At 34.3% G+C, this 23,906-nt stretch overlaps 1 protein-coding gene across 4 annotated transcripts in view; it reads left to right on the forward strand.

Moving 5' to 3' along the window:
• LRRCC1 (leucine rich repeat and coiled-coil centrosomal protein 1) overlaps window positions 1–23,906 on the forward strand; it is a 54,293-nt gene that overhangs the window by 15,195 nt on the left and 15,192 nt on the right. For 3 of the 4 annotated variants that reach the window (XM_072604987.1, XM_072604989.1, XM_072604990.1), the window contains exons 7-15: window positions 307–500; window positions 838–1,012; window positions 2,815–2,963; window positions 4,918–5,122; window positions 6,159–6,298; window positions 7,278–7,479; window positions 16,546–16,731; window positions 18,157–18,331; window positions 22,807–22,970. In XM_072604987.1, the coding sequence (XP_072461088.1) occupies window positions 307–500; window positions 838–1,012; window positions 2,815–2,963; window positions 4,918–5,122; window positions 6,159–6,298; window positions 7,278–7,479; window positions 16,546–16,731; window positions 18,157–18,331; window positions 22,807–22,970 (1,590 nt within the window). The remainder of the gene's footprint in view (window positions 1–306; window positions 501–837; window positions 1,013–2,814; window positions 2,964–4,917; window positions 5,123–6,158; window positions 6,299–7,277; window positions 7,480–16,545; window positions 16,732–18,156; window positions 18,332–22,806; window positions 22,971–23,906) is intronic. The other variant, XM_072604988.1, reaches the window with a different exon arrangement.

Below are 23,906 nucleotides of genomic sequence, written 5' to 3' on the forward strand. Positions count from 1 at the left end.
GTTTTGGGGTTAAATAACAGATTCACATTATACTCTGACATCTGCGTTTTGCTCAAACAATGTATAAAGCCATTTTTACAAATGACCAATAAAAATATACTGTTGTGTAACAAATAAGGAGATACACTTTTATCTACTGTACTTCAGATTACACTAAAGATTTTCTTCTTGCCTTTCTCAGGAATTCTTTTTTGAAATTTTAAACATCTAGTTTGATTAACCTTTATCATTATAAAAATGGAAATATTTTTGCATCTCAAATTTTACTTTACAGATTTTAAAAATGAACCCCCTTTTTTATTATAGGCCTCTAATTCTCCCAAAAGTCATACTTCTTTGAAAGCAGTCAAACTAAAAAGAGAAACAATTATGACTTCTGAAAGTGATTATGAAAGTGGGAAAGAAAACCATAAGAAAATGAATAGAAGAACAAAAATCCCTCATTATAGCAAAGCTGTACAGACTTTCAAGCACCATAATAAAAGCAAACTTTCTGACAGGTACTTCTCATAAATTTTTCTTTCCAATTCTTCAATCTATGACAAGTAATCCAGTACCAAATATTTACACACTGTACGCACAGTGGATGATTCAAGCCAAGAACCAAAAATTTTGTTTGAAAATGTCGAGAACTCATACTAAAGCAGGAGAATTGTTATTCAGTTTATTGCCAAAGTACTTGTTAACTAGGGAGTTTGTCAGGAGTACAATTAGACTCTCTAAAGTAAATGTCTTAGTGAAAATATTTGAATCTATTGTTCGAAGCATGAATACTGGAGAGAATATAGTGTAGACATTGAACATGTTAAATTATTTCTGAATTTTCTTTTCTTTCAGTAGCACAGAGCAGAGTTGCACCAAGAAATCAAAGGAGCCCTCCACTAAGAATTTACCTTTAAGATCATCTTCAAGAAACTCAGAAAAATCAGCTGGAAATCTAGGATCACAAAATACTCAAACAAATAAAACAGAAAATAAAAGTTTAAGGCCCATAGAAGAATCTACATACAGGGTATGGTTTTAAAATCTAGATTGGGAACAAAATGTTAATATTTTTAACTAGCTTGCATATATTTACTAGTTTACCCCAGAATATTACACATATTTATTTAGTTTGAGTTATTTTTATGCATCTCAATAATTAGTTTTTAAAAAATTTTTGAATAGTGCATTGATGTTGTACTCTAGAGAGCTATAGATGCAGCTAAAATCCAACAAAACCTTGCTAATTCAGACCTCACTCATTTATTTTAATAATTGAGATGTAGTAGTCATGGTGGTTATGGAACAAAAGCTTGAAATTGCTTCTGTAAATGAGAGGAACAGTGATAAAGTGGAAAGAGTGCTAGCTTTGGGGTAAGGAGAGCTAGTTCTTAGTGTGGACTGCTTCACTGTGAACTCGGGCAAGTCACTCAAGTCTCTTTGGGCCAAACTTCCTCATCTATAAAATTAAAGTTGGATGGAATAAATTATCTCTTGGTTGTCTCTAACAGTAAGATTCTTATAGTATCTCAATCTTGTATTTTTAATGAATTTTTTCAAAGTAAGTTTTCTGGAAATGATTCTTTCCATATGCTTTTCATCTTTGAGTCCAACAATTTTTTAAAATATTAAAATGTAGTACCCTTTCCATCACTACATACTCCACTTCTCTTCACATTGGCAGACCTCTTGGAGGGTGGCTAATTACTACTCTCAGAGGTCTAGAGGTAGTCCTGAGAGGCTGGATTTCTAGTAGTCATTCACAAGCACTAATTGATTTGTTTACTGTTAATGATCAAACTCAATTTGATTTTTTAGTGAATTATTGTGGTGATATAGTAAGAAGAGTAGTTAAAAAATTGTTCACTCCAAAGCATATTCTCTCACAAATACATATAGGTCCTATGAGAGGGTGGACACAAACTTGAAGTACAAAACAATGAGGCAACACATTTTATGAACACATGTAGTATAAGGGTAAATCATAACTCCTGGTCAATGCAAGTCCTCTTTTCAGAGAATCCTTAAGAAGTTCCTTTTAGACATAGTTCTTTGCTGGACTCTGAGGGTTGGTGCCTTTTTAGAGGCATAGCTGGAACTTCTTTCTGCCACAACAGTCTTATAGTCTGTGAAACAGCCTTTCTTTAGGTGACTATAGCTCTGAGTTGAATGTGTTGTTTCTTACTGGTCCAGTATCTCTGTTCACAGCTAGAAGCACTTTCTGCTACTACCCAGTTTCTCTGATGACAAGAGCATTGGTGGTCAGAGGAGAAGGGAAGACAGAGACAGAGTTAGATTCTTCCCTCTCCAAAAGGCTTTTCCTCTCAGAAACTGGAATATTTCATACTAGTATTCTTCTACCACTAAACTGGACTATTCTGAACTAGTTTGATATTTTTATACATAGCCCAAGAGGTCTGACAATCTTATCCACCAATCATAAGATATTTCTCTGTGACCAAAATTGTCTAAAGCATCTCAAATTAACAGCTTATTCATACTTGTTTTACATTTTTGATTGAACAGTTCAATTGATATGTCTAAGCCTTCTCTAATCACACCATTTGGGGTGGAGATGGAACTCTACCCTTACCAAAAACATAGGTATTTATATTGTACATGTAAAATAGACACATTTTAAGTGTTCTTGTCTTTTTATTTTGAAATGTCCTTTTAAAAATTTTTTGTATGCAGTGTACTTTGAAAAATACACTATAATTCATGGGTTCCAAAAAATTTCAACACTAATGAATTTTTAAAGGTTTATTTACTATGTAAAATTAACATCTGATTAGAATATTCTTATATTATATAAATTTGGCTTTATTTTAGACACTTGTGCAGGAACTGGATGAAGAGAGGGAGAAGAGATGGAAAGTTGAACAAGCTGAGAAGAAACTTGCAGATCATATCAAAGAATTACAGAAACAAGTGAAAGAAGAAAAGGATATTCATAGTATGGCCCTGTTTACCACAGATAGGTAAGAAGAAAACCCTGGTCGAAAGAGGCTGTAAGACTTAATGGAGGAAGCTTCCTACTTGTGAACTGGGTTCAAGGTTTAGCCTGCCTTTCAGTAGCATAATTTTGGAACAATGCTTTGCACATAATCTGGACTTACTGTTTATTAACTGAAAAGAAGTGAAGGTACAGCCTTTTTGAATCTGTTCTGGCATCTGTAAAATTGATACAAAAAACTTGCATGCCCCAAAGAGTTGTTTCAAGTTTAAATAAACTAATTTCTATGAAAGAAGTACTTTCAAAACTAAAATAATCAGCAAGCATTTATATATGTGTGTGTGTGTTTCCCCAATTATATGTTAAAATAGTTTTCTAATTTTTTTTTAAGTTTTGAGTTCCAAATTCTATCCTTTTTTCTTCTTGGTAAGCCTGATGGTAAGCAGTCAAATATAGGTTATACATGTACAATCATGTACAACATTTCCATATTAGTCATTTTGTACAAGAAGACTCCAGTAAAAGAGAAAGGAAGAAAGTGAAAAAAATATCATGCTTCAGTCTGTATTCAGACTATCAGTTGTTTCTCTGGAGGTGGATAGTATGCTTCATCATTAGTTCTTTGGATCATTGTATTGCTGAGAATAGCTAAATCATTCATAATTCTTCATTGCAATATTGCTGTTACTGTGTACAATATTCTGGTTCTGTTCACTTCACATCAGTTTGTGTAAGTCTTTTCAGGTTTTTCTGAAATTATCTTTCAGTAGGCATTGATTGAAGAAGCATCATATAAATATAAATAAGTATAAGCTATCCTATTGAGTAATAATAGTCATTCATTAATGTAGGCGCTTTACCTTGAAAAAGACCAACTTTCCTTGTGGAAGTGAATGTCAGAAGGGTTAGAGCTTATGAGTTGTGAAGTGGTGCAGTTTTTGTGTTCTCTTGTTTCTCGTGGATGGGATTGCACATAAGCAAACACAAATCATTCCCCAATATATAATATAAGTTGTATTGGAACAGATTTGCATTTTCAAGCCAAGTATTATAGCAGAATTGACTGTACTGATGATGAGTCATGCTTACCACCTCTAGAGGTGCAGAATGATACATACATTTTCAGAAATGGCCAAAATGTGATTTGTTTTTGCTATACTTGTTATAAGGAACGATTTTGGCGGGGGGTTGGTGGGAAAGGGAGTTGGAGGGTAGTAACTGTTATGCAGAATAAAGGAGAAAATAAAAGCGTGTCACTGAAAATTTTTTTAAATATACAGAGGACAACAGAAGGAAGCTCACAAGGGGACAGAGACAAACTGGGCTGTTTTTTGTCACTATTGTGTTAAATTTAACCAGACTAGTCATAATAGAAGTTTACAGTTTCATATATATTTTAGGAGATTTTCTCTTTCTGTTCTTTATAGAATGAAATGTTCATATTTCATATTTGTGAAATTCATTTTTTCCCTAAATAACATGAAACCACCTCTCCTTACTAGATCTCTTTCTATGCAGTAGCCATTGGGGAACCACCAAAAGACTATGCTTATCATGAATAGTATTTCATGTTTCGAGTCAGAAGATGATATCCCTTAGGTACTGTAGGATAGGATTTGATAGTGACATTCTAGCTGTATTGGATAACTAGGTAGGTGTCTAGCTCTACTTGTCTCTCCTGCTAAGAAGAACTACTCAAACCAGCATCCTAGTCTCCATGGTGCATAGCACTAACAATTGTAACCATGTGGATGATCTACTGCTCCCTCTGTGGGCATGTGATCAGAGATGCCTTCAGAATAGGCACAAACTTGTTAAACTGATATCAGACCTTTCAGGGGTTGCTGGGACAACATTTATATGTAATCCACTGATTAATAGCATAGTATGTGGAGCAAGGTTTTGTCTTAAGCTAAATTATTAATTTTTATATCGAGAACCTAATATATGCTAGTTTTATATTTAATTTTTTACTTTAGGCTAAAGGAATTGATTTTGAAGGAGAGAAATGCTAAAGCAGAGCTCCAAACCATTGTCCAGAAATTTAAGAGTGAAACTGAGAAACTCAATAATGAACTTAGTAAATCAAGAAATAAAGAAGATGAGCAAAATAGAGTTATAAGGACTTTGGAACAAACATTGTCAAAAATGGAGAAACAAAAAGCTCAGCAGCAGGTTGCAGAGGTAGGTATTTGTTTACTTCAGCATTGTTTAAGTTACATGAATTAGCATAACTTCATAGGTCCAAAACCTAAAGTACACTGTTGTTCAAATGTTCAGTTGTGTCAGACTCATCAGATAACTCCGTGGAACACACAGCATGCCGGTACTGTCCATGGGGTTTTCTTAGCGAAGATACTGGAGTAGTTGGAGTAGTTTATCATTTCCTTCTTCAGGGGATTAAGGCAAAAAAGGGTTGAATGACTTGCCCAGGATCATGAGGCCTGGTTTGAACTTAGGTCTTCCTGACTCCTGGCCTAGCCCTCTATCCACTGAACCACCTCGCTGTATTCTAAAGTACATTACACTAAGCCAGTACTGTCCATGGGGTTTTCTTAGTGAAGATACTGGAGTAGTTTACCATTTCCTTCTTCAGTGGATTAAGGCAAAAAAGGGTTGAATGACTTGCCCAGGATCACACAGCTAGTATCTGAGGCCAGGTTTAAACTTAGGTCTTCCCGACTCCTGGCCCAGTACTCTATCCACTGAACCACCTAGCTGTATTCTAAAGTACATTACACTAAGCTTACAGTATTTAACAATACAAGAAAGAGTTTAAAAACACCTTGAAAATATGACCTACAAAAATTAGTTCCATGATAAATCTGTCATTGCTTTCTGAAATCATAAATTGTGGGAAGGACCAATAAAAGTTCTCAGGCTATAGGACATTCTGCAGACTGACCCAAATTCAGAAACAGGCAATTTTTAAGAATCTCCATAGGGGAACAAAATTCTCTCTTCATATTCCTTGAACAAGAATTATCATTATGTGTAGACAAATAGTTACTCCTAAAGTTTCTATAAGCCATTTGATAGTTATATATCTACATCATCTGTGAATGTAGTATCATTACTTAATTTAAATAAGCCTGCTAAAAAACCAGCAAGACTAGTTGACATTGTTCTTAATATCTTCAGCAGACTTCTGAGATTAAACTTGGAGGAGGGCTAACTAGTCATTATCAAAATTACCATCATATTTGCCTTTCTCATTCAGATGAAGCGAGTTCAAGAGGTAGAACTCAAAGCTTCAGCTGCTGAGAGAGAAATACAGCTGCTTAGAGCATCCCTTCATCAACAGAAAGAAAAGGTACAACAGCTACATGAACTTCTGACAATGAAAGAACAAGAACATAGGTAAGCACTAACTAAATGGAAAAGATGAAAGCAGTTTTGAACCAGTAATAGTACTAGCAATATCCTAGTTTCTCCAGATGCCTAAAATTGGTCTCTGAGTTGGCTTTGGTAAAGTTGTAAAGTCGTCAACATGCTGGGTTAAATGTCTAAAACCTTGTTTTTGAACACAGTACTAGCTGAAAGGAATGTCTCACAGACACACCCTTTTCTGTCTCCATGAAACTTTTGCTATTTTTTGAGTCCAACCAAAAATTTGATGAGATATAATCTCAGTATTTCAGAAGCAGAGCCAAACTTGAAGTTACTATGGAGGAGGAAACGTAGCTCCAGAGGAAAAATATGTCTGTCTTTCAAGTGCTATTAAAGAATGGAGGCATACAGGGCATGTCTTTCTCAACAATGTTGGATCTGGGTACCTTGGCCAACTTTTTCTTCAGCCACATACCCACGTCCAACTATTTTTATCTCTGTCCAATTTCTGTCATTAGATAGAAATTAGATTAGTTGAGGAGAATAGGAACAGATCTTAAATATTTGCCTTGCTCAATTCCAGCAAGATGAAATATTGCAAAAGTATCAAGGTTAATTTTTGGAAGCAATGTAGGCCACTGGACTTTTACTGGACTTAGGCATGGACATATTTGTGTTTCCAATTTTAAATTAAATGTTGGATATCATAAAACATAGTTCTTGGCCTTTTTAGTAGAAATGTTATAGTTTGTTTTCTTTATTAACATAGTTTTCAGTTTCTCTTTCAAATTTTTCAATCCAGATATATTGTCCTCCAGATGACCTTTCATAAAATGGGTACAAAGATGGGATGATTAGCAGAACAAAAAAGGGAAGCTGTTTGAAAAAAAGGCATAAGCCATGAAAACTAGATGAAAGTAGGAGGGATTGCAAAGAAAACTGTATAAGCCTTTTCTGGCGTATTTTTAAACGAAAGATACTAGGTACTTAAATTTGTTATTTATTCTAGGAAGGAACTTGAAACAAGAGTGACTTTGAATGGCTCTGATTTCCAGGCTGCTTTGGCAAAAGAAATAGGCAAAGAAGAGAAGAGGCATGAAGAACGAGTGAAAGAATTTGAGGAGAGAATTAACATATTAAACCAACGGTACTTAGAACTTGAAGATGAATTTCGTATGGCCTTAGTTATTGAAGCCAAAAGATTTAAAGAAGTAAGAATGGCAGTCTTTCTTAGTGGTAATATTAACTTATATTAATATAGTACTCAACACTTTATAACAACCCTGTGAAAATGACAATTCAACCATTAGTCTTATTTTATAGATCACATCCTTGAAGTTCACAGAGTGATTGGCCTGTTTAGGGTACTATTTTATTCTATCAGTAACCTCAGCAATCTGATATTCTTTTTTTTGTATTTTGGTTATATTTTTATTTGTAAAAGTCTAAGCATTTATTATTTCTTAGTCTCATTTCCTCCCCTTAACAAAAAAAGAAAGGAAGGCAAACAAAACCCTTAAATATGAATAGTCAAGAAAATAAATCCACAAATTGGCCATGTCCAGAAATATATGTCCCATTTGGTGTATTGAATATTACTTCTATGGAATTGGGCAGAATTCTTCTTCATCAGTATTCTGGTATCATGGTTGGTCATTGCATTGATCAGAGTTAAATCTTTCAGTATTGTTGGTCAGTAAACATTTATTAAGCAGCTGTTATCTGCCAGGCACTGTATTAAGTTCTGGGGTTATATAGAAAAGCAAAAGACAGCCCTTGCTTTCAAGGAGTTCACAGTTTAATGGGAGAAACAACATGGAAACTATGTACAAACAAGAAATTAAAGGTTATTAACAGAAAGAAGGCACTAGAATTAAAGGATATTGGTAAAGCCTTCCTATAAAAGGTGGAATTACATCTGGGACTTGAAGGAAAATGGGAGGTGAAGAGAAGGAGGGAGAAAATTCCAGGCATGGAGGATAGCTAGTGAAAATGTCTGAGTAGGAAGATAGAATGTCTTATGTGAAAAATAAAAAGAGAGCCAGTACTAGACTGGAAAGGTATTGGGGAGGGGCACTAGGTTATAAAGGTCTTTGAATGCCAAACAAGATTTTATATTTGATTCTGGTGGTGATGGAGAGGCACTGGAATTTATTGAAGGGGAATGAAAGTGTTATATTTTCAGACCTGAACTTTGGGAAGATCACTTTGACAGCTAGTAGAGGATGGATGGTAGTGGGAAGAGACTTGAGGCTGGCAGACTAACCAGCAAGCTATTGCAATAGTCCAGGTATCAGTTGATGAGAGCCTGTAACGGTAGCAGTGTCAGAGAAAAGAAAAGGACATAGAAAGAGATATTACGATAGTTAAATTGACAGGCCTTGGCAATAGATTGGATATAGGGAAGTGAGATAGTGAGGAGTTAATGACACCTAAGTTGTGAGTCTAAGTGAGGGGAGGATGTTGGTACCCTTAACAGTAATAGGGACGTTAGGAATGATGAAAGGCTTTGGGAGAGAGAGAATGAATTCAGTTTGGGTCATATAGAGTTTGAGATATCTACTGGACATTCAGTTTGAGATGTCTAATAGACATTTGGAGATATGCAACTCGAGGTCAATAGAGAGGGTAGGGTTAGACAAATAGATTTGAAAATCATCAACATAAAGAAGATAATTGAATTTACGGGACTTGATAAGATCCCCAAGGAAAAAATATGTAGAAGAAGAAGAGGGGAGAACCTAGGACAGATCCTTGTGGGTTACCCTCTGTTTGTGAGCTCATTTTTTAGTTCATTTTTATATTGTTGCTACAGTAGAATTTTACTTCTGATTGTTTTAACTTTCTACATTAGTTCATACAAGTCTTCGTAGGTCTCTCTGAAATAATCTCTTGTTATTTCTTATAGCACCATATGTTAGGTATACTCTTTTATCAGGTATCTCTCAACATGTATATAATACATATTACCTATGTAATAAGGTATCATTTGTCTTCATGATTGATTTTTTACTTCTTATTGGGGAATGTCCTTCACAAAGTCCTACTCTGATGCCTCATTTTGATGTGGAAATGACACTGGGTTCTTCAGCGCTATGTCAGCAGACCACAAGGTCTGGTAGCCTCTACCATATTGGAAAGGCAGTATGGTCCTAGTAACAGATTAAGACTAATTTGCAAAGACCAACACTATTACATATGGAGAGGCTTGGCACCAATAGGAAGTTTTTTGCCCATAGCGACTAATGAAACAAAGAAAAATAAAAAATAGCCCTTGGTTCTGTATCAATAATGATAGTGAAAAGGTGTTAGAAAGGGGGGCTGAGAGTGCTAAAAATCACAGTTTTTAGATCATCTATAAACACAAACTTGTTATCTTTCTAAATCTGATATAATTGTCTAGTGAGTAGGATATTGGAATAGACATAGGATTATTAGAGAAATTAAATTATATCAATATTCACATTCTTGCTATAAATGAAACCAGAACCAAGAGGAAGTTAAGACTAAATGGAGATATGGATGACAGACTGTCTTTGAAGAAGCAAATAACAGAGTTGTCCAAGTTGGATTCAGTATATTCAAAGAAAAGAAGAAATTTCATTCCATGAGACAGCTGGTCATCTTGTATTATAGTGCTTAGACTAAACAGACCATTATGAAGATAGTTACAATTTATGTACTGGCATCTGTTTGCAGAAGATCAGAAAGCATAGAAATTTTATAAATAATTCAATAAGTCCCTGTTAAATTAAAATCAATATGTACTTTGATGGTTAGTGCAAAGGTATCCGTAGAAAAACAACAGCAAAAGATATATTTGAAATGAAATATGCCAAAGACTTAAGACTTTACAGAAACCATGTCATACTTACATATCATATATCTGTCAAAAGAAGAATTGGGATTCTGTTCTACTTTGTATATGGAAATGTGTTTTTGTCCCTTTTTGCGGGTAGGATGTTCATTAAATTTAGAAATTTTTTAAGAGTTGAGAGATGCTGAACACTTTATAATAGTATAAAGGATGAAATTCATGATACTCAGGTAGGAAACAAGTGGCTATGAATGTAGGACTTTTTTCCATATCAGCTATCTGTGTATAGTCAGAACATTTATTTTTTGAGATAAAAATTAAACTAAATTAAAAGAATGAAATGGCATGCAGTTAGTTAAGAAACAGCTCTAACCTAACCATTTAAATGAGCTATTCATGCTAATGGAAATGGGTAACAGAGTAAACAATGGCATAGACCAGACCTGCACAATATACAGCCTTTGGGCTGCTTGTGGCCTGCCACGTGACACATAGAAAATGTAGGGTTGCCACTGGGCACTTTCCTGTTTGTCACATGACTCATGGCAACCAACCATTGTCAGTCTGTTTCTAGTCTAATCCAACTGTGGCCTGAAGAAGTTTACAAGTTGTGCAGGTCTGGCATCGACCATCACCATTTCTTAAGGAAGTTTAACCATTCTAAATGAACACTAATAACAAGGAGACCAGGAGATCCTAGAATCCACTCCAGGCAGAAAATACTTGACCTTCTTGCTAAAGAAAGTGATAATGGCAGCCAAGGACAACACTAGTTTTGAACCTAAACTCATTTATAAAATCATGCTAAAGAAGGTGGTTGAAGATTAGAAGCAATATCACCTCATAAAATAGCAAGAACTAGTAGATGAAAAAATTTAGATTTACAGAATATTTGTGGAAAGACAACAGTCAGACCAGAACACTCCAAGAGGTTAAGGATGAACCTAGAATTAAAACTAAATAGTTGAAAAGTGAGAAAGCTCTGTCAAAATTCCTTTAAGAAATTTTTTTTTTTTTGCCAGTGTCATAGGAGCCACCACATTTTTGTTTTAACATTACAGTCTCTGATATACTACAGGGAGAAACTGTAATAGAACTGAAAAAGATAAAGATAGGAAAAGCAGGTAGATTAGAACAAGTACACAGAATTTGCTGTGTGCCTTGTTGTACATCTAAGGTTTTATGTATCTTATTTGACAAGTTGTCTTCATGCTGAATCTCCCCTTCTCACACCAGTTAATGACTGTGAGCTCCTTGAGGGCAGGGATTATTTTTATTTTATTTGTATCCCCAGAACTTAGTGCTGGCATACAGTAGGTACTTAGTAAATGCTTCTTCACATATTAATGGATCGTCCCCCCCAGGATATCTTAAATAGGGCAAGATGCCAAAAATTATTGATCTTATTACCCTAAAAAGGTAATAGTATGAGTAGTACAAACTATAAGTCCATATGCCTAATTACCCATCAGTGTAAAATCTTTTTATGAGGATAATCTCTGTGTGTATCAAGGACATCTAGGATGAATGATGTGACTTGTCTCTGTTTTAAAGTTCAAGCTGTTCTTCATCTTACAAGTGAAGGCATTTGGGAAACAGAGCACAAGTTTTGCATAATGGCATGATGTGAAAGTAATGGGGTGCTTCAGTCATCCATTCTTATCTTCTGAGGCATTCTCTTGGGCAAAAGTACGGCATCTAATACTTTAAATCTCCTTCTAAAAGGAGAAGATTCAATAAAGGGAAATTCAACTCTGTATCTGTTTCAGTTGGAGGGCAACTAGGTGGCACAGTGGGTAGAGTGTGAGGCCTAGATCAGGAAAACTCATCTTCAGTTCAAATCTGGCCTCAGACACTTATTAGCTGTGTGACCCTGGGCAGGTCACTTAATCCTATTTGCCTCAATTTCCTCATCTGTAAAAATAAGCTGGAGAAGGAAATGTTAAACCACTCCAATATCTATGCCAAGAAAACCCCAAATGGGGTCACAAAAAGTTGGTTGCAACTGAAAATGACTCAACAACCATCTGCTTCAGTCAGTCAGTAAACATGTATTAAGTACCTACTATGCTAGAGGGAGATCATCCAGGACTTAAAAGGTGATGGCCATGTCACACTCTGGCCTGGCCAGACCATATCAGGAATATTGTTTTCTTCTTAGTTTAGGTATATTGATAAACTGTAGAGTGTCCAGAAGAGGGCAACCAAATTGAAGGGTCTCATACTTTTGACATAATATGAGAATTGGTTAAGTAACTGTAAATGTTTGGCATGGACAAGGTAAGACATTTAAGAAGGAGGCATATGACAGCCGAGTTCAAATATTTGAAAGGCTATCATGTGGAACAGGGATAGACTTATTTTATTTGGTCATCAAGGACAAAACTAGTGGTAATGGGTAGAAGGCAAACTTCAGTTTGATGTAAGGAAAAACTTCCTATCAGTGAGTACTAGGAAAAGTGGAAGGTGCTACTTTGGGAAGATAAGTCTTTGATCTAAGGCTGGGTATGAGTAAAGGGAATTATTTTTCAGGTAAGGGTTTTCAGGGATGGGGGAACCTGTGGGCCTCAAGGCTACAAGTGGCCCTCTAGGCCCTCAAGTTCAGCTCTTTAACTGAATGCAAACTTCACTGATGCAAATCTCCTTCATAAAAGGATTTGTTCTATGAACCTTGGACTGCATCAAAAGGCCACACCCAAGGACCTAGAAGGCCACATGAAGCCTTGAGACTGCAAGGTTTTTATTCTGTGATTTTCTGATGTATATGAAGGAAACAAGCAGAATTTTATGAATTATTTTCTGTAGTAGACTTTTTTTTTGTCACACAATTGACTACAAGGTATAGAGGAAAACAAATTTTCATTGTTTATTTGTTGATTTTTTTAAAAAATTAATTTATTAAAGCAAAATGTTGACAAATACTCTTTCCTCTAACATGGTTTCTCCAATATATGTATTAAAAGCATAATATTCCTAGGTTCCTTGAAAGATGTAATTACATATAAATTTGTTCAGATGAGACCTGTCCTTACTAAAGGTATTTGCTGCTGTCATGGAGGATATCCAGTAGAGTTCAGAAAGCAGAGGAATTTTCTGTAGATTGATATTCACCAGATATCCCTTCTTCCAGATGTCATTGTTCTGACTGCATCAAGCCTTGAAACATTATTACAAAGTCACATGAAATCTCTTGTCACTGAAAAAAGTTCTTCATTACTATCCATATGGAAAAAATTAACAAGATAAAGGATATCCGTTGTACATATTGTAACATGTGATTAAGTGGACAGCCTACAAAGCTAGTCCATCAGTGCATATTCTAAGAAAAAAAAACCCCAACATAACAGAAGGATAATGAACTGGGCCCAGAAATGAACAGGAGGAAAAGAAAGGACTGGGGATTACTTTTGAGAAATCATGCAGTATTTTTAATAACTTGAAGCTTCTTCTGGCGGGAAGGGGGAGAGAGCCATCTTTTTTAACATCAGTATTCTTCCAGTGGTGTTGTATGACTGTGAGTCAGAATTTTTAGACCACCCAAAGAGCAATGGAGAAACATATAGTGGATATAAATAGACTGGGCAACATTACCAGTGAACTGAATTGCATATTATAACATAAGCAAATGAATGAAAAGGCATTATAAATGTCTACTCTGTGGCAGGCACTTTGCAAATACAAAGTGACAGGCCCTGCTTTCAAACTTTTAAGCATACAGAGACAACACTGTAGAAATCTGAAGCATGGCTAGATTTAATGGATTAGGTATGTTACTGGACCACCCAGCTCTGGGGAGGAGTTCTAAAATGGATTGAATCAGACTTTGAGGATTTGGTCCCAGGCAGGGGAAAGAGGGTTTAGTGGCAGGTCAAAGGGCAGAGTGCTTTACTAGTCCCAGGTTTTCTGATGGACAACTGGATGGGATTTCATCAGAGAAATGTATGATAGGAAAAAGAGAACAGACCAGTTATGTCTGAAGAACAAGGGATAACTGATGGACAGTATTCATGATTTTCCAGTATTCACACAGTGCCGACAGATGTAGAGAAAAGTCACTAGCGTACTAGGGAGACACCGTGGAGGATTTGCTGGAGGACATGGACAAAGGTTGTAGTAGGTTGTAGTCAATATCATTAGAAGAAATGCCCACATGGATGAGATCAGATATTAATTGAAGTAACAAAAGATTAGGAATAGTAATTTTAAATTTATTTTTGTTGCGCTTTCATTAAACTTTTTGTGCAGGAAAACACAGACACATACACATATATACATACATAAATTGGGGGAGATAGAAATTTTACATATGTGTAAGTTGTGACTCATGATTCACATACAATTAAATTCATTAATTCCTTAGCATAAAAACAGTGCTCTTAGCACATATTGCATAACTATTGAATTGTCTAGGTGTATGTGGTCGGGTGAGAAAGAAGGTCAAATGGGATGAAAAGAAACCAACCTTTGTATTTTCTCAGTGATGGCCACAGACTGTATATTGTATAAAATAAAAGGTTTCTTTGTGCCCAGAGCAGAATGTTTATAGAATGTAAACTTACTGATTACCTGAAAATTGTAATTCTTGTACTCTGTACATAGTTATTTATCAAGTATAATGCAAAGGTACCATTCCTTAGGAGTGAGAAACAATTCTGCTCCTTACTGTGTGACCTTTCACAAGCTCTCCAATCCTCAGTTTTTTCATCTATAAAATGGAAATGATAAGTAAAATACCTGCCTCCAAAGATTGGTGTGATTCATCACACCACACACAGCACTTTGTAAACTGTAAGGCATAATGCAAATATGAACAGTTATGTAATCAAAATATTTGAAAAGGATACTACAAATTAAATTTACTCTTTTGATCTAAATGCTATAAAAACAAAATGAAACCAAGTATTGAATAAAATTAGATGTAGAAAACAAAAAGAATGAGAACCACTGATAGAAATGTAATTATAGCATTATATTCAGTCCTGGATATGACAGTTTAGGTCTTTCACATCTCTTCATGTTATATAATTTATTCCATTCCGCCTCTCCCTTCCCTCTTCTCCCAGTGTAGTCCTCTTTCTCACCCCTTAATTGTTTTTTTGTATCATCCCATCTATATATATAAAAAAAAAAATACCTACACCCTCTATGTGTATGCTTTCTAACTACCCTAATAGAGATACAGTTTTTTAAGAGTTAAGAGTTACATCCCATGTAGGGATGTAAACAGTTTAACTTTATTGAATAACTTAGAGTTTTTCTTCCCATTTACTTTTTATACTTCACTTAAGTTTAAATTTGAAAATTGAATTTTCTGTTCAGCTCTGGTTTTTTCATCAGGAATGTTTGAAAGTCTCCTGTTTCATTAAATGTTCATTTTTCCCCCTGAAAGATTATACTCAGTTTTGCTGGATAATTCATTCTTGGTTGTAATCTAAGCTTCTTTGCCTTCTAGAACATCATATCCCAAGCCCTCCAGTCCTTTAATGTAGAAGCTGCTAAATCCTGTGTAATCCTGACTGTGACTCTTTGATATTTGAATTGTTTCTTTCTTGCAGTGTGCAGTATTTTCTTCTTGACCTGAGAGATCTGGAATTTGGCTATAATACTCCTGGGAGTTTTCATTTTGGGATCTCTTTTAGGAGGTGATTGTTGGATCCTTTCAGTTACTATTTTATCCTTTGGTTCTAGCTATATCAGGGAAGTTTTCCTTGCGAATTTCTTGAAAGATGCTGTCCAGGCTCTTTTTTTTTTTTTTTTTATCATGGCATTTAGGTAGACCAATAATTCTTTAATTGTGTCTCCTGGATCTGTTTTCCAAGTCAGTTGTTTTTTCAGTGAGATATTTTGCATTTTCTTCTATTTTTTTTTTATTCTTTTGATGTTGTTTTGATCAATTTTTGATATCTCATGGAATCATTAGGCTCTAATTCCCTAGTACTAATTTTTAAGGAATTCTTTTCTTCAGTTAGCTTTTGAATCTCCTTTTTTGTTTGGCCAGTTCTGCTTTTTAAGGAGTTGTTTCCTTCAGTGGATTTTTTGTAACTCTTTTTCCATTTGGCCAATTCTACTTTTTAAGCAGTTGTTTTCTTTTTCCAAGCTATTGACTCATTTTTCATGATGCTCTTCTATAACTTGCATTTCTTTTTCCAATTTTTCTCTTTCATTTTTTAAAAATCATTTGTACTTTTTTGGGTAGACTAGTTCCTCAGTTGCTTTCCAGTTCCCGTAGTTCTCAGCCACTTTTACTATCAGGTGTCTGGTTGGCATGGTCTAGTTCATTATTATGCCTTTTTATATAGACTGCTTAATCATTGGTGCAGCAACAATAATGGTTTATCAACACAACAAACATTGGTTTATTATTTATATTAATATATCAATCATACCACATTTAGTTGTTTAAAAGTTATTTGGTAAATCCTTACTTGTAATTCATTTTTGCTTTGATTTTGAAATATAGGTTAAGGATGGCTTTGAAAATATTTCAGCTGAATTGGCAAAGAAAAATCATGCTCTGGCTCGGGCTCGGGAAAAAGAAAATGAATCAGCTGCTTTAATTCAAGATCTGACCTCAATGGTAAAAGAACAGAAAGCAAGAATTGCAGAAGTTTCCAAGGCAAAATTGGAATCAACAACAAATTTAAAGGTAAAATTGTGACATTTTCTTTCTTTTTTCATACAGGTTTGGGGGAACATCATTTTAAAAGATGAGTTTTAATGTTTTGTTTTTTTTTCAAATCCTGATTTTCTCTCCCCTCAACTTAATACTTTGCACTTAAAAGTTTTCTTTATTGACTTTGCCTACATTTCAAAATAATATATACTAGAGATTTTATGGGGTTTTTTTCCCCCAAATGACTCTGGAAGTAGAGATTCATTCATATACCTGTCTGGTGAAAAAATATTTACTGGTTTTTATAGATGAATTTGTTCTTTTAGGATACTAAATTAAAAAGCAGCCTAAAGAAATAACTATTTAACCAACACTTATGACAACCTTCATAGATTATTCTTAGTTTAAAAATTGAATTTTTTTAAATTGTGAAAAAAATTTAGAATCTTTCCTTTGTGTTGTTTTTAATTTCTATGCACAAAAAAATCAATGCAGCTAAGAGCTGAAGGGCAGCAGTTAACGGGGAAGAGGGATAATTATTGCAGAGTGTTTCTCTGATAAGTCTCATATTTGAGATATATAAGAAACTGATTAAAATTTATACAAGTGAGAGCCATTTATCAATTGATAAATGGTCAAAGGATATGTACAGTTGCTTCCCAAGGGAAGACATCCCTATCAGTGACCATATGGAAAAAATGTTTTGAACCACTAATAGAAAAATGCAAATTTAAGGCAACTCTGAGGTTTCTCCTCAGGCTCATTGGATTGGCAAAATTGACAAAAAAAAAAGAAAATGGTAAATATTGGACAGACTGTGGGAAAATAGGAATAATATGCTGTTGGTAGAGCTGTAAATTGGTTTAACTATTCTGGAAAACAGTTTGAAACTATACTCTAAAAGTTACTACACTGTGCATACCTTTTGACCCAGTGATACCATTAACTTGGCATTTACTCTCAAAAAGATTAAAAAAGAGGAAAAGCACCCATATGTACAAAATATTTATAATATCCCTTTTAGTTTTTTGGAAAACTTAGGGATGCCCATCATTTGGGGAATGACTGAACACTTGCTATGTGAATGTACTAGAATAATGTGCCATTAGAACTGCTGCTTTCAAAAGGAACCTGGGAAAAGCAGGATCAGCTGATGCAGAAATGTAAGGACAAAGCAACTTGGAGAAACTTCAGATCTCTAAGTAACACGGTGAAAACCATGATTCCAGAGAGCCAACAGCCATGATGACACCCACTTCCTGACAGAGAAGAGAGGAACTCAGGGGAAAGAATGAGACCTGCATTTTAGACATCACCAATGTAGAAATGGATTTTTCTTGATTATGCATGTTTGTTATAAAGATTTTTGCTTTTCTTTCCTGGAGAGTAGGTGGTGGGAAGGAGGCAAGTGAATGTCTATTAACTGAAAAAGTTAATTAAAACGTTTTATGTCTACAGAATCGAATCCATACCCTTGAAACCATGATTGAGGACGAAAAGCAGAAGAGTGCTCCATTAGAACTTCTCAAGCAGGAAAAATCCCAACTTATTTCTCAACTAACAGCCCAGGAATCAATAATTGATGGTTTAAAAGCAGAAAGAAAAATATGGGGACAGGAACTAGCACAACAGGGTAAAAAATGAATTTTTGAAAGGGAAAATAGCAAGATTATGTTTTTTAGTTCTAAATCAAAGGAGAAAAGTTATTTTGTTACCAATTAAAAAACAGTCAGTGATATCATTTGTTGTTGCTAAAAGTATTTATCGTAATAACTGAATAATTAAACCAGAAAACTAGAATTTTTTGTTTTATTGACATAAACCATGTGTTACAGGATCTAAAAAGTAGGAACCTTGATCAATTTATCAGAATTACAAAATTTCCCTCTCTGTTCATCATCTCCTATCGTTCCACCTTTGCCATTATCTCAGTCCTCCTGATTTTATATAATTTGTAGAACATAATATTTTCTGTAACAGATTTATAGAACATATTCTATTCTAATTGCATCTTCCCAGTCTTTGATGTCTCCCTGTTCTCACAGTTCATCATTCCTGTTATGGTTTCACTTCAGTCATTCAGTCAACAAGCATTTATTAAAACTGTGGTGTACCAGACACTCAGCTGGGCACAAGGGATACAAGAAATGAAAGTCAAACAGTCTTAATGCATTTAAGAGCTTATTTAATTCTGCTTTGCAGCTTTAACCCTGTAATTAACCATTTCAACGTGTGATGTCCTTCAGGTCAGAAAGACAAAAAGTATACATGCTGTATTTGCAGACAATGCAATAAAACTAGAATTGTATCATGTATGAAATGAGTAAAACCCACAGAAACTGAAACTGTAATTTAGTTTTATAACAAATTGTGAAATGAGATTGAAACTGAAAAATTAATTTATTAAGCAATAATTAGCTTAAAAAAGAAATTAGAAAAACAGTAAAAGCATAGCTGATAATAGTATCACATATTAAAATATGTAATATGTAGTCAAAGCAATTTATAGAGGCTAGTTTATATCAGATGCCTGTTTAAATAAGAAAATAAATATATTGTTTGTACTTAAAGAAATGGAGGGGGGAAGCAATAGTCTGGAAGAAAGTATTTTTTTAGATATCATAAGGCTGAGGAAAAATAGAAAGTGGATTTTTTAAAAATTGCATTGATAAATTCATAAACTGGTTCTTTGAAATAGGACAGTCACATTGGCAAGCCATTATCAAACAGTCACAAAATGGGAAGGAAAAACATGAATTAGGAAAATTATAAATGAAAAAAGGAGAAAATCCATAATAAATTGTTTATAGTATTAGGAAATAGTACATGCAATTATAGCCATAATAGTTTAGAGGCCTAAAGGAGACTGAAGTGTATCCACAAAAATATAAATGACCAAAACTGAAAGAATAGTAAGTATTTTAAATGTACCAATCTCAAAAAAGGAAACAAGATAGGTCAACAAAGAATTATTATGTCAAAGAAAAAAAACCCAACCCTGCTCAAATGGATTCATAGGTGAATTACTTCAGATCTTCTAAGAATAAATAATCCCTTATATTCTTAAACATAGATGAAAAAGGAAATATAGCAAAAGATTTTTTATGAGGCAAATACAGTATTGATTTTAAAACTGACAAATATAACACTAAAAAAACTTGTTTCCTACTTGCCAGGCACTGTGCTGAACCCTAAGAATTCAAATATAGGCAGACAGATAGTCCCTGCCTTCAAGGAGCTTACATTTTAATGAGGGAAAATAACACATAAAAATAAACTAAATGGTGGGGGTTTCAAGGGAAGGTACCCTTGAGGGGTAATGGTAGAGCCCAGGAATGAATGAAGACATGGTTGGCCTGTACGTTTTTCTTAAAATTGAAGTTCTGGGAACAACTAGTCCAGGGGTGGGGAACCTGTGGCCTTGAGGCCACATGTGGCCCTCTAGGTCCCCAAATGGGGCCCTTTGACTGAATCCAAACTTCCCAGAACAAATTCCCTTAGTAAAAGGATTTGTTCTGTTGAACTCAGTCAAAAGGCCGCACCCAAACAACTATTGGTTAAGCCCAGTGCCCTAATCCTTACAGAATATGTGTACTACTTTACTCTTGTGAAGATAGCACTTTATAATCTATAAGACAGTATATTAAATGTGAATTGTTGCAGTTGTAATTCAGGTCCTCATTTTCTCTTATTTTAATTATTATAATAGCTTTTTCATTAGTTTCCTTGCCATTTGCCTCTCCAATCCATCCTTCGTAGAGCTGCCAAAATGTTTTTTTATGTCTAGTGTATCTACAGCTCAACAACCAGCATTGGTTCCCTGTTGCATAGATGATAAATACAAACTCCCTTCCTTGACATATAAGGCATTTTATACCTACCTTTCCAAGCTTATTTCATAGTACTCCTTTTTGTGTAGTTCACTCCAGCAATGAGTTAGACTTTGAGTTATCCTCATATTTCACCTTCTCTTACCTTTCTACTTTTGTATAGGCCATTTTTGCTTTTGTGTGTACCACACCTGGAACACACTTCTTTGTCTCCATATGTTGAAACCCTTTTCTTCTTTCAAGTTCCATCTTAATTGTCATATCCTCTAGAACACCTTCCATGGTTTACCCCCAACTAAAAGTAATCTTTCCTTCATTTTTCCTAGAGAACTTTGTCTAGAACTCATTTGTATCCATAATGTTCTATCTTGTATTATACTCATTTGTGTGCATAACTCCCTTTAATTGTAATCTCCATGAGGACCACAATTGTGACAGTTTTTATGTTTGTATTTCCAGTGTCTAACATCTCTTGCATATTTTAACTTTTAAATTGAATTTTGTATTTCTTTGTCAGATTGACCACCCCTCTAAAATAATGACTTTATTTCAGGAAATGCTTAATATTGACATTAAGAAAGGAGTTGAGAAGAATCCTTTATCATATGGTATTTTTGTCTGTATGATCTGAATTGTGCAACCTTTGTCACATTATTACATAGAGAAACATATAGTAGTAGCAGTAACCAGTAGTGAAAAGACTGCCTTTTATTAAAAAATTACCTCATTTTCCTTCTCCTTTCTGTAACCAAAAGTAATAAAAAGAAATATGGTATCACCTTGTCAGGATAATAGATTTATAGCAGGAATGGACTTCAGAGGTCATCTAATCCAACACTTTCAATTTGTAAATGTGAAACTGAGACCTGCAGAGGCGAAAGTATTTGCCCAAAGTCATAGTTAGTAATTCACAGAGCTAGTATTTGAACCTAGTACTTTGAATTCCAAGTACAGTAGTCTCCTCTGTATGAGGATGTCTTCCATGTTTAGATGTTTAGATGCATTCACAGACTATCTGATGATGCGTGCTAATTTTTTTTTTTTTGGCCTGGACAGATTATTTCATTGATATAGGGAACTCTTTAATGAAGACGTTCTCCCTACCAATGCTGGTAGGCAACAACTTTTACTCTAAGAGCACTGCTTGGGCACTGAGAAGTTAAGTGACTAATTTGACCCAGCTCTTCCTGACTACCAGCAGGCCACTTGTCTATTCACTGAACCATGTTAATAATAATAGCAGTGTTAATTAAGATACTATCAGCTAATGCTATTTATATTGATTCTGAGAACCCTTAGAACCACTTGCTTCCTTCAAGGATCAGCTCAATACCACTATTGGGCCTGTATCCCAAAAATGATCAAAGGAAGAGTTTTAAAAAGGACCTCATATGTACAAAAAATACTTATAGCAACTTTTTTATAGTGGAAATGACCTAAGGGAATGCTCATCATTCTGATATTAAGTGAATGATTATGCATGTGATTGTAATGGCATACTGTTGTGTCAAAGAAATAATAAAAAGGGACATTTGAGAAAACTTAGGGTGCAGAATAAGTCGTACATTTTTAGATGTGGCCAGTGTGGAAATTTGTTTTGCTTAACTATGCATATTTGTTACAGGGGCTTATTTTTGTTTTTCTTTATTTTGATGATGGGGAAGGGAAAGAAAATAAATACCTGCTCATTAAAAAATTAATATTTAAAGCCATTTAAAAAGACTATAGAAAGAAAATAAGCAAATTCCAGCTCAAATGCCACTTTCTACTTGAGAATGCTTCTGATTCTTCTAGTTGCTAGTATCCTCTCCTTAAAATTTTGTTTACATTTACTTATATTTTCATTCAACAAAATATAAGATCCTAAGGTTGGCAATATTTTTGTTTTTGTTCTTGTATTCCCAGCACCTAGCACAATGCCTGACATTTAGTTTAGTGTCTAATAAATACTTCTTGACTGATTAATAATTAAAAGTATTGTACAAAGCCATTCAGTTGTAAGTTGAATTTATCATGTACGTTTTTAAAAGTCATTTTGATTGTGCTGCACATTCAGTCTAGCAATTCTTAAATATCTGAAGTTTATAACTATATATTCATTCAAATTTGGAGGTTTTAAAAACACCATTGTAAGTAATTAAAGGAAAAACATTTTGGTTTTTTTGTTTTGTTTTCACAGTGAAGTATAGTAATTAAAAAAAATAATTTCCTACAATTACAAAATTATTTGAAATACATTGATGTGTTACATTTTAATAATGTTTACTTTTTTATTTAGGAGCATCTTTAGCCCAAGATTATGGAAAATTGGAGGCAAAAGTTGAAGCTTTAACGACAGAAAATGAATCCCTTCGGAAGCTAAGTGAACGTGACAGTGATTCTTTAAAAATTAAGGTCAAAATTATAGAAGACCAAACTGAAACCATTAGAAAATTGAAAGAAGTGAGTTTGACATCATATTTGATATTAAAGACTGTTTTTTCTTAAGAAAGAGATGGTAGATTAGGTAAACATAATAGCTCCTCTAAGTTAGACACAGTATCTGGAAGTAATTTTAGAATTTTTTTGTGACAGGTTACATGTCAGCATCACATTTTGTTTATTCTTTATTTAACTACCAATTCTATGTTTTCTTATTTTTATCTTTCTAAAGTTAACTTTTCATCAACCCACAAGAGAACTAGCCAGTTCTTTTTTTCCTACCATTTGTGAAGCATCCTTTTGTAAATAGTGAATTCTCTTCCTTTTTAAACCAACCTTTTTTGATATGGCTTTTTTGTGTATCTTTTTATAATTCAAGGTCCAAGCCCTATCTCTTTGCCCTCAGTTTTAAAGATATTGAATTACTTCAGACAATTTGTTGAAAATAACTCAGGTAAAATCTTCTTTACAAAAAATTGTTAGCTTTTCTAAGTCCCAAGCCTCAAATATACTCTTTCCCTCCATTTCTACCCCTGCTCATCCAATTCATTTCAATACCAGTTGTTTTTTTTTTTTCCCAGAGCAAATAACAAATATAATTTTTAAACCAGACTAACTGTAAACTAGATGCTGGGGTAGATTCATAATAAATTCTCTACATTGCTTATCAAACCTTTTCGTTTCTTCTAATACAGACTCTCCCTTAGTGGGACACCAGAGGTTTTGGAGTTCAGTTGATCATTTTTAAAATATGTTTTTATTTATTTCATTAAATATTTCCCAACTAAATGAAAAAAAAATTAACATTCATTTAAAAAAGTTTTGAGTTACAAATTCTCTCTCCCACCTGTCCCTCTCCCACTCCTTGAGAAGGCAAGCAATATGATATAGAGTATATGTGTGAAGTTACGCAAAACATTTCCATATTAGCCATTGCAATACACACACACACACACA

This window comes from Notamacropus eugenii, chromosome 4 (assembly GCF_028372415.1).
Source record: "Notamacropus eugenii isolate mMacEug1 chromosome 4, mMacEug1.pri_v2, whole genome shotgun sequence".
Taxonomy (NCBI): domain Eukaryota; kingdom Metazoa; phylum Chordata; class Mammalia; order Diprotodontia; family Macropodidae; genus Notamacropus; species Notamacropus eugenii.